At 40.1% G+C, this 12147-nt stretch overlaps 1 protein-coding gene across 1 annotated transcript in view; it reads right to left on the reverse strand.

The window, feature by feature from the left end:
- The window catches only part of LOC138595053 (basement membrane-specific heparan sulfate proteoglycan core protein-like), a 57495-nt gene that overhangs the window by 33237 nt on the left and 12111 nt on the right, over window positions 1-12147 (reverse strand). Inside the window, exons 8-12 of the mRNA XM_069666372.1 lie at window positions 6322-6672; window positions 4950-5219; window positions 4513-4727; window positions 3470-3559; window positions 957-1014 (exon numbers count right to left, since the gene is read on the reverse strand). Coding sequence (XP_069522473.1) covers window positions 957-1014; window positions 3470-3559; window positions 4513-4727; window positions 4950-5219; window positions 6322-6672 — 984 coding nt within the window. The remainder of the gene's footprint in view (window positions 1-956; window positions 1015-3469; window positions 3560-4512; window positions 4728-4949; window positions 5220-6321; window positions 6673-12147) is intronic.

Consider the following 12147-nt stretch of genomic DNA (forward strand, 5'->3'; position numbering starts at 1 on the left):
TTTTTAACGAGTAAGGAGGGAACAGTTATAAATGTGTACAATAATATTTTCAGTTTACAGCATGTACAAGTTTTTCACACAGAGCTTCTTTATCCAAAAAACAGGAGCAGAAGATGTTGATGTTGGACACATTTCTGTCTACAGAGTTAAACAACACAAAACCAATGTTTGTAGCGTTTCTCGCTTTCCTGTGATCAACATTTTCCACACTTTAACCCACATTTATCAGCCCACATTTTCCCAGAATCCCCTCTTTTAATGCAATGAATTTAACTGTAGATATAAGGTACCTGTCAGAGAGAGAAGGAAGATAACCAATCCACTCACTGCTGCAGTTAAACTCCTCATTGCTCCTCTCATCTTTCTGTGTGACTTTAGGGACCAAAAAAGCAGATAAAATAATAAGTATACAGAAATTAAACAGAATGACAAATATTGATTATTATTTTTACTAACAAAGATGAAGGACGTCGTCGTCAAAGATGTCTTTCTTCTGCAGTCAGTCAGCAGAAGAGAGAATTGTGAGGCTTGTTTCCTTCCTCTTTACGCGACTAAAATACATCAGGTGCCAAATGCCAGCTAACACCCACATCACCAAGAAGTTAGATTGTTTTAAGCTAAGTTAAGAGAGACTTAAAAAAACTAGTGACACAGCTTGTTGGTTTCAAACCTGTTTGCTGCATAAATCACAAGAAAAGAGCAAAAAGAGAAGAGGAAAACAGACGAGTTTAATTTCTTCTGCACTGCAGCAGTATGTGATAAAAAAAGGTCACATGCTGAGAACAGAGTTTATTTGAACTATTGATAAATATGTAAAATACACATGACTCACTCACAGTCGCTCTGACGCTGTATCACAAAGCACATATTAAACAACAATCACTTATATTGATGATCAATATTTACACATGGCCTCTACAGTTCATCTCTGTGTGCACTGAGGCAGGAGGTCTCACAGTCTGCAGGTGAGAAGGAACAGGACTGATTGGACCTGTGAACCACGAGGCAGTTTGACTGAACAGGATGAAAATCAGACAGATTATTAAATATAAGAGAGGAGGTAACAATGAAGTGTAACTTTTGTCTTGGTTAGTTTCTTCTCTGTTCACTCTGTGGTCAGGTCGCTGCTGTTTGTAGAGAGAAGCTGAACACAGACGTGGAGAGACTCTCATGCCTGTTAGTTTGAACACAACAGGAAAAAAAACAACCAAACCTCAGAGTGTTCAACAAAATAAAACAACACCTCAGACGTCTGAAGAGATGGATACCATTGCAGGTAAGAGAGTGAATATGTTATTTTGGTGAACTGCTCCTTTAAAGCAGGACGTAGAGGGAGCAGTCAGGCTGATGAAGCCTGAATGTGCCACTGAAACTTCTCCACTAGAGGACAGTGAAACATCAGATACTGAATCAGGACCCTGACAACATTTTACCTTCCAGCTCTGATTGTTGAGTCCAATTTGTTTAACCGTTTGAACTTTATTTGTTATGATTGACAACATTTGCATTTGAACTTGTTGACCACAGATACTTCATTCATTAAACAGATGAGATCCAGATTACGTTCATGAAGTGTCAGTGGTTTACAGTCAGTTTACATTGTTGACCAACATATTTGACTCAGTGCAAAAGCAACAACCTTTCAGAACATGTTGCTGTAGTTGCGCAAAGGCTCATAATTACTGGCTTGCACAGGCTATAAATTGTGGGCTTTTATTCTGAAAGGGCTTCACATTTGGTGAACATTAACCTGCTCTGTTAGGATGAAGGACCCAGGTATTTTAAATGGACCAAGTGGAGGTTTAGAGTTCAAACATGACCTTCTGTGGTCTGTGTACCTTCATCTCAGCAACATCCCACATCATAATAAACACTGTGGCACATTTCATCCTGACAGACACAAAATGTGAGAAACAAGCAGAAGCTAAAGAACAGATCTGAGTTGTATTGTCTTGATAGCTGTTAAAGAAAATAATACTTAAAATTGATGTGAAATTTACTTTAAAGCTGAATCCAAATCATTTAGCTCTCTAATGTTTCCGACCACAGAGTTTAAAAACAGATCCGTCACCTGTTGTGGACGCTGGCTGTTTATGTGAATCAGACACAGGAATACTTTGACCATCTAGCAAACTGTTGTTCTACTGAGCTTCTCTTGGATATAAATGTGTGACAATCTAAACTCTTAGCAAACCAGGACGCTGATCAGAATATTTTCAAGTATTTATTATTTATTAATTCAAATCAAATGTTACTTTAAAAACCATCAAATCAATACATTTATTTTCACATGTAGTCACGTGAGATACAATGACAGTGAAATTTTATCCCTACAACAACTCTCAGCGCAGCATCGGGGTCACTGAGAATGCAGCCGGAATTAAATCCCACCACATGATCTCAATGTTTCCTACCATGCAGAGGTGGATGTAAAGATTGTCTTGCTTGTCTGAGTGATAATAGGATAGTTTTATCCTCTCCGCTTCTTCCATAATGTTTACTTTAATTTTTAAGTTGGAAAACTACGTCCATAGCAGAGTCTCTCCCGTCCTTTTCAGGCAGGGTTATTGTGAGAGTTTACCTCCAGAGAAGGCTCTCTCCTGCAGGGCAGACCCTCTGCAGACCCCAGCTCTCCCTTCGAGGTTTTTTTTTCCCCTTGTTTTTCTTTGAAATTACTGGTAATGGTGGTATACGGGGACATCACATGCTAAACGTGGAACATGATTGACGTGCACCGTTCTACCATCCTGGTTCTTTTGTGAGACTTTACCTCCAGAGAAGACTCTCTTCTACAGGGGAAAGCCCATGTAGGCCCCAGCTCTCCTTTCGAGGTTCTTTTTCTTTGAAATTACTGGTAATGGTGGTATACGGGGACATGACCTGCTAAACAGGGACCGTTATCCTGTCCTGGTTCTTTTGGGCCTCGTAGTCAAATATCATCACAGTGCAAAATTATTTGTAGAAGCACAAATAATACAGTATTTACAAAATTTAAACATTAAGAGCACAAATGTAGCAGAGCGAAAACAGAGGCGGCTGTAGAGGTCCTTAAAGGAACAAGTTAATTACCTTCTAAAGGACAGACAAGCTTGCATATAAAGCAGTGATTAATAAGTCACAATGTCACACACCACCTAACCATCAGCTGATCTAAATATTAATGTTTGACACCTCCACATGATTCAGTTTAAGCTGCCATGGCCACATTCTTCTAACCCTTCTGCTCCATGCTGATGTCAACTCTCTGTGCTGCTGACTCGTACATGCTGAACACTGAAGGTGAAGTCTTTTGCAGTAGAAGGTAAATGTTTCCACTCCCCCTACATCCTTCACATCCTCACTCTCCACAGTGAGTCATGCCTGTGGTTCATGTGCATCTGAAGAAAATCACAAAAAACTAAAGTTATAGTCGTAACTGTGACAATAAAACTGTAGTTGGACGTTTTTATTCGTTGCAGGAGGCTCTGACCTGACTGGACTGCTCCTCTGTGTCTTCTGTCTGTGCTGCAGTGACGGCCTTCAAGTCTGAGACATCCTCATACTCAGCACCAGAGTCTAACTGAAGACAGATGATAAGACTTAATTAAGAATCTATTTATTCATGTTTCAAAGACACTCTCTCTCTCTCACCTCTATTGTCTCTGCAAAGCTCAGAGTCTTCTTCCTGGATTGAGTCAAAACACAAAAATGACAAAACTCATCACAGAAATTCACAACTATAAAACTAAAGGAAGTTAAAGGAGGAAAATAAAAGAGAGGTGAGTGAACTGGTGGATTTTAATGGTTTTACCTCGTCCACACAATCAGGAGAAGCAGAGGAATCACCAGCAAGAGCACCAGAGTCAGCCTGATGATGTTCATGATTAATGTGGAATTCCCTTCAAATAAAGACAGATATGTGATCAACCTCACTCCAACTGTCTGGGAATGAAGACAGGACCTTTTCTTTACATCAGTTATCAGATGCTACTTATTAACATCAATCTGGTCTGGTGCAGTGAACAGGTGTGTGTGTAGCTGAATTCAAAATCTTACCTGCCGCCACAATCAGGTGTAAGGTGGAGTTATGACGTCCTCTTGTGTTCTTGGCTTCACAGTAATAATTCCCACCGTGTTCAGCTGTGAACTCAGTGATGGTGAAGATCTGTCCTGAAGCTTTTGGTGAGTCATCATGCTCCTTGTACCAGGTGTAATTAGCTGCTGGGTTAGCATCACTGCTACAAGTCAGATTCACTGAACTGCCCTCCACTATCTCAGCAGAGGGACTCACTGACACAGAGGGAAGCTTTGGTGAGTCTGGAGGAGATTCAGAGAGACAAATGTCATTCATATCAGATAACGTTGTATCAAATGTTCGCATAGCTTTGTCATGTTACATTTTGGCGTAAGGTCATGTATGTAACACTGTGACCCCATGATGTATATTATAAAGCTGTGCATCATATTTGCTCTTGTTCTGTACTTACACTGGACATCTATTAAGAGAGACAAAGACCTTTTCCACCCGTGTACATTCTCAGACTTGCAGTAGTAGGTCCCTCTGTCCTCAGAGCTGATGGAGGTGAAATGATAAGTTTGCCCTCGTTCTTTAGGCAGTGTTTGGTTCTCCTTGTACCAGGTGTATTTAGCAGCTGGGTTAGCATCACTGCTACAGGTCAGAGTCACTGAGCTGTTCTCTCTGATTTCACCAGTGGGACTCACAGACACAGTTGGAACCTTCGGAGGATCTGGAACCAATGAAACAAAATGTGTTACATTTTTTTAGTGTTAGAAGTTGTTGTGTGTGTGGAAGCATCTGAATCTTGATAGGTGGTTGACCCTGAACATCTGTGCAGATGTGGACGCAAAGCTGTGGAAAAGTGCTGCTCTAAAACAGTGCAAGATAAGCAAATGATCAATACAACTTAAAGAGACGGACGGACAGACAGACAGAGCTGTGGTTTACTTACATTCAACATTAACAGAGAACTTTGTAGATGTCTTCCTCCCCAGCTCGTTCTCAGCTGTACAGTAATACTCTCCAGAGTCAGAGGCCTGGATGGACCTGAAGACAAGCTCTGGTCCTGAACTGACATGATGACTGTTTTGAGGTCCATAACTTTTGTCCCAGGTGTATCGAGCTGCTGGGTTAGCATCACTGCTACAGGTCAGAGTCACTGATGTGCCCTTCACTATCTTAGCAGAGGGACTCACTGACACAGAGGGAAGCTTTGGAGCATCTGGAGGAGAAAACACAATATGTAATGACACATTTAATTCTAGATGAGTCTCACATCTGACAATATTTTAATTGGACAATAGGTCAGACACGGGTAGAAATCAAACCTAAAGCTCATCAACATCACAGATATAAAGAACTGTTCGGCAGTGCTGAAGGCCTGAGAACAAGGAAGTGATCCTGGTTTAGTGTTTGTGGAGACTGTTAACTGATAAATCAATTTTAAAGACATAATGATGCTGACTTGTGTTGCTAAATTTCAAGTGTAAGCTTCTGATATGGCTTAATTTTGTAGTGCAGACAGAGGAGAAGAAATTATTATACAATATCTCTACAATCTCACGGGGCAAAGACTTTTTTCACTCAATTCTGCCCATTAAATCAGCAAATATCACTGAGGTTCATGCAGTTAAAGCAACTGGGAGCAACTTTCATTGTGTGTCGATCTTGGCGACCCCTGTGGACACATCGATACATCTCATCTCTCTGCTGATCTTGTCCTGTACATGTGTTTGTAGTGTGTTCTGATGAAAAATCTCCTCCTGCTGTCTTTTAACAGTCAATCGTATCACTCACTATAAAACTTTGCTGTACAAAATGTAAACAAAGGCTGTAAATCACCTCGTCTGAGACCGACCTGGTGGCAGCCGTGACATGACTTAAAATAACTATATATAAAAAGTCAACTGCTTTTGTAGGTAGGTCATAACCAGCTAAAATCTCCTCACAGCAGCTTTAACGTACAGGAGTTTAATGTCAGTGGAAGACTGTGAATGTACTCACACACTGAAGGAGAGGGGAACTTCTCATATCCTCGTACAGCACAGGAAAATCTGTCTGTATCACCAACCTGGTCTGGATAATACTGTAAATATTCACGTTTAATTTTCTGTCCGTTCTTGATCCAGACGTAGGAAGAAGCACCAGGACAACTGAGACACTTAAAGAGCAAATGCCCACCTGGTCTGCTCACCTGCAGCTGGGGAGCTGAACCTGTGTAGAAATTACATTTTATTAATTTGCACGTGTGCACAATCATTTACAGTATTTTTGAAAAAGGAAATTATAAAATAAATAATTTAATATTTTAGTGAAAACTTTACCTGTGACAGACAGGGTGACTCCATCATAATTAACATATGTGTCTTGGTTTGTTATGATCCTGAACTTGTACTCAGCTGAGTCGCTCTCTCTCAGGTCTGTGATTCTCAGAGTGCATCTGTTCCCCTCACAGTGATTCTGAACACGACCTGAATACTTTGATTCTGTTTCAACATCTATAAATTCACGACCTTCTGTTCTGGTGAACCAGAATTTTTTCTCAACTTTGTTATCCTTGTTATTTACTCTTGATGGGTATGTGTAGGTGCAGCTGATGTCCACTGTTGATCCTTTTGCGGCACAGATCTTAGTAGGAGAGTACGTCACTCTCCAGCCATTCTGACCCTGTACCACTGTAACACAGAGCACATCAGGAAACACAATCAACATGTATGACTTGAATTATCACAGAGTCTGTGCTTTTCTTTGGAAAGTTTACTCTGTGGTCAGGTTGCTGCTGACTTAAGTGTGAAAACTAAAGAGAAATGCAGAACACTGAGGCGTGAGAAACTGTACTGTGTGGTTCAGATGTAAGATGCTAAAAGATGAAGTTCAAACAGTGTCTTGAGACTTCACAGTGAAACAAGTTCACCTTTCAAAAAACTTTACAATGATCAAAGTTTCTATTTATAGAAATAAAAACTGATCGTGCACCACATGAGCTGAAGCCTCTGCAACCAGGGTCGGCTTCAGAAAAGAGATACAAAGGGTGTCAGGTTTTTAACGAGTAAGGAGGGAACAGTTATAAATGTGTACAATAATATTTTCAGTTTACAGCATGTACAAGTTTTTCACACAGAGCTTCTTTATCCAAAAAACAGGAGCAGAAGATGTTGATGTTGGACACATTTCTGTCTACAGAGTTAAACAACACAAAACCAATGTTTGTAGCATTTCTGAAACGCTTTCCTTTGATCAACATTTTCCACACTTTAACCCACATTTATCAGCCCACATTTTCCCAGAATCCCCTCTTTTAATGCAATGAATTTAACTGTAGATATAAGGTACCTGTCAGAGAGAGAAGGAAGATGACCAATCCACTCGCTGCTGCAGTTAAACTCCTCATTGCTCCTCTCATCTTTCTGTGTGACTTTAGGGACCAAAAAAGCAGATAAACTAATAAGTATACAGAAATTAAACAGAATGACACATATTGATTATTATTTTTACTTACAAAGATGAAGGACGTCGTCGTCAAAGATGTCTTACTTCTGCAGTCAGTCAGCAGAAGAGAGAATTGTGAGGCTTGTTTCCTTCCTCTTTACATGATTAAAATACATCAGGTGCCAAATGCCAGCTAACACCTACATCACAAAGAAGTTAGGTTGTTTTAATGCTAAGTTAAGAGAGACTTAAAAAAAACTAGTGACACAGCTTGTTGGTTTCAAACCTGTTTGCTGCATAAATCACAAGAAAAGAGCAAAAAGAGAAGAGGAAAACAGGTGTGTTTCATTTCCTCTGCACTGCAGCAGTATGTGATAAAAAAAGGTCACATGCTGAGAACAGAGTTTATTTGAACTATTGTGTCATGAGTTATTCTAGTTAAGCTATGATTTTGATTTGTATTTTGGGTTCAGATATTATTTCCTGTTTTACTTTGTCACTTTCTCTCTTGGTGTCATGAGTTCTTATTGTTTAGTTTTGTATTTAGTTTTCTTTGTTTTTGTTACAATTTAGTCTTGTTTAGTCAACTATTGTATTTGTGTTTCATGGGTTTAATCTTTCTTTATTTCTTTATTTCAGACCCAGGGGGATCCATATCACAAAACACAAAAAACAGACACACACACAAAAAGAGAAAAAATAAACAATAAAATACAAAGCCTTCCACAATGTTCAATGTCTAACATACAGACAAGTTCGCCAATGGTTCCACAGTCTGGAAGAAAATCTGACAGAACTGCGTACAGGGTTAGCCAGAACAGCGATTAAGTCGTTTTCTGACTCAGATGCCCTACACATAAATCTATACATCAGGTTACGTAAAACAGCAGAGCAGGTAGGTACCCCGACACTGACAAACATATGGCTTGCACTGGAGCTTCTTGAAGCTCTCAGCAGCAGCCTCATGCTGTCATTATAAGCCACTGTGAGTTTTTTAATGCTGCCTTGTTTATAACAACACCACAAGTAGGCGGTATACAAAGGTGTACAATACGCTCTGAAGAGTGAGATCTTCACAGATACAGAGCACATGCTAAACTTACGACACAGCACGTTCGCTTGAGCATACAGCTTCCGACGCTGCCTAATGATATCCTTGTCATCAGACAGGTCATTTGCGATGATATGGCCCAAATATGTAATCTCACTGCACACAGTGGCCCTCATTTATCAATCTTGCGTGAAAACGGGTGCAGATCTGAGCGCAGAAATGGTCTTACGACAGGACACACGTGTGATTTATGAAACGTTCGTGTCTGACCAATCCCAGCGTACGATTGATCCGGTCTTGATAAATGCTGCGGCTGAATTCGACCGTCATTAACATGTTACGCCCTTAAATATTGCTGGTTCGGAGGCCTCGCCCACTGAGGTCAAACATGGAGAAAAGAAACAGTGGCAAGAAAAGAAACTTTTCCGAGATGTTAATCGGCATCCTCACATCTGAGGTAGAGCAAAACAAAGATGTGCTTTTTGGCAGTCTGAAAACTGGAATTAAAGGAGCTCATAAAACGCTGTGTGGAAGAGGATAATGGAGGCAGTCAACAGCGTTGCCGTACAGGAACGGACTCTGGCTGGGGTTTGATTAAAATTCTCAATAACTTACAAATTTCTTACAAATAATTAGGCTTACACATGTTACATGCGTATACATTTTTATTGTATGTTTAAATGTTTCAGAGCCAGGCATCAGCAGTATGTCGGCCAGCTCTCCTCCCCAGAGTGGTCCCACTGAGCCAGACCCACAGAGTCAGGCTGCAGAGAGCAAGCGTGCCCTCCGCCCCCCGTGCTGCGCTGCCTCAGTTGTCGGCACACTTGAGGCAATAAATAACACATTAAAAGAAATTAACGAAAGCCTTAATAAAATGTTTAAATGACTAAATGTTGTCCATTGTCTGTGTTTAGTATGCCTTTAGCCAATTTCACCTAGGATACTTCATCACATTACTGATTAAATACTGCAGCGCATTTGCAGAAGTTTAAGGTATATTTTACATTTTAAAAGCGATTGATGAGGTCCTGTCTCCTCCGTATAGCCCCCAGTGGAGGCTGTGCTGGCCACGGTTCCCTGGGCATTGTTCTCCTCTGGCTGCGCCGGCACGTCAAAAGGCACTCCATTTACTAATGCAACGTTGTGCAAAACTGAACAGGCCAAAATAATGTTGCACACTTTCTCTGGGGTATACAGCAGCGTTCCCCCCGCTGGTCCAAGACGGAGCCACCTGCCCTTGAGCAACCCGAAGCAACGCTCCACTGTGACCCGTGTGCGTGTGTGCGCACTGTTGAACCTGCGCTTAAAAACAATTGCACAATTTTAGCATGGGCTATTTTGAGTTCATTTGCAAACACAGATTTCTGCTTGTATTTATTATTATTTCAAATTTTAATGTGTAATAATTAGTTGTCATGTTTAGGCTATTTAACCTATCATATTTTTTTTATTTTACAAAAAAAGTGGTATCAGTAAAAACGTGAAACGTAAAAACAAAAAATCATTTTGTTTTATTCGTTTTGAGAATACGTTTGATCTGTTCTGAATATGTGGCTGCTTATGCTTAGATGACAGCTGAGGCAGCTCACGTCCAAATTGATAAATGCCGAAACTTGCGTGGATATGGTCGTGCGCACGGTTTTCTGCCGTACGTTCGTTTGATAAATGAGGGCCACTGAGTGCAGTGCCAGACAGATAAAAGTCAGGGAAGGTTGACTTTCTGTCTTCTCTACTTCTGACAATCATGATCTTACTCTTTTTAGCGTTGTATTTTATATCAAAATCAGCACCATACTGTGTGCATTTTCTCAGAAGCTGTTGGAGACCAGCACTATATGGGCTAAAAATGACCAAATCGTCTGCGTACATAAGGTGATTAATTAGTGAGTCACCAACCCTACAACCTGTACCACATGCATTTAAAATCAAAGACAAATCATTCATATAAATATTAAAAAGAAAAGGAGACAAAATTCCGCCCTGGTGAACACCATTGGTCACATGGAAGGGAGCAGATGTTACATTCCCCCATCTCACTCTCATTGCCTGATGCGAGTACCAATAAACCAAGATTCTAATTAAGAAACCAGGGACCCCATTTTTAAACAATTTAAAAAAATAATTTCTCATGATTAACACGATCGAATGCTTTAGAAGCATCAATGAAGCACATGAACATTGTGTGTAACATTTTGCCTATTATATTTATCTAAAATTTCCTTTAGTGCAAAAATACATAAATCAGTGCCATGCTTTCGTTTAAAACCAAATTGGTTGTCAGTAGACAGGACGTACTTCTCAAGTCTACGCAGTAGAACTGTCTCCAGCACTTTGGACATGACACTGGCCAGAGCTATTGGCCTGTAATTGTCTGAGCTGTTCAGCTTCCCCACTTTATCTTTGATAACTGGTACCAGCACAACAGAGAGCATAGAATCAGGTAACACTCCATGAACAAAAAAACCTGTGTAGCATGCAGCCACCAGAGGGCACAGTTTCTTACTGGCAAGTTTAATATGTTCAGCTGTAATATTATCCAAACCACAGGCCTTATTATCTCTTAACTTCAATATTGCTTCATTGACTTCAGCCGAAGTGACAATAACATCATCATTAAACTCTACATTATCCACTACAAACAGATTACTTTTTACACAGTTTAACAGTTCATAATATTGTTTCCGCCATAACTGTGAAATTTCACCAAGACCACTCACACCATCGATATTAGATGGAGGAGATGTTTTGCAATTATTAATAGTTTTTTTTTCTTTCCAGAAGTCATTAACATTATTTTTTTGCAGCTTCCTTGCCAGTGAGTCTGACCTCATAGTATTTTCATTTCTTTTAATATAGCGAAGTGCATATTTAAATCTAGCATTAGTGCGTTTTTTTTTTTCAAACAAGGGGCCATGCCTGCTTTTGCCTGACTCAGCCCATTTTTTAAAAGCATTTCGGGCCTCTGCATGGAGCTCTTCTACATGATCCTTCCAACCTGGTTTAGCATTGCACACTTTTGTCCTATGTTTATACAGAGACCTGCTCGAGATATCGAGAGACTCCAAAATAGCTTCATACAGGGAACATAATTCCTTACAGTGTTGTACATTCTTACAGTTCATATCCCGACACAATAAGGCATCTTTTGGGACCTTAATATTACCCAGCAAAGCATCAGAATGATTGACATATTCATTAAGCTCTTTCTTAGACAGTTTTGACCAATCTATTTTCCCTACATCAATGCCATTATCCACAGGTAAATTGCCTGTGTTCAACACCATGAGAAAGGGTATATGGTCCGTAGTAGCCAGATCATAATCAATTTTCATCACATCGATGGAGTCATGGGCATCCACTGTACAAAGGCAGTGGTCTAGCCAGGAAGTAGAGTGCCAGGCCTCGCTGATATAGGTATAACTATCATTTGGCAATAGTACCTTACTAGATAAAATCAGTCCACTGTCTGAACAAAACATAATTAGATGATTACCAAATAAAGAGTTGGCATCAGTTACATCAGCATTCATGTCCCCAACAACATAGCTGCAGGTAGAAGGATTGTCCTGTATAAAAGACATGATAAATGCCAGTCTACTGAGGTACTCATCCTCATTTTGTATGCACTCATATGGCGTATAGACATTCAAAATTATTATTTTCTTATCAT

This window comes from Semicossyphus pulcher, unplaced genomic scaffold (genome assembly GCF_022749685.1).
Source record: "Semicossyphus pulcher isolate SPU_LCO1_2020_fin unplaced genomic scaffold, fSemPul1.0.p SCAF_17, whole genome shotgun sequence".
NCBI classification, from domain to species: Eukaryota; Metazoa; Chordata; class Actinopteri; order Labriformes; family Labridae; genus Semicossyphus; species Semicossyphus pulcher.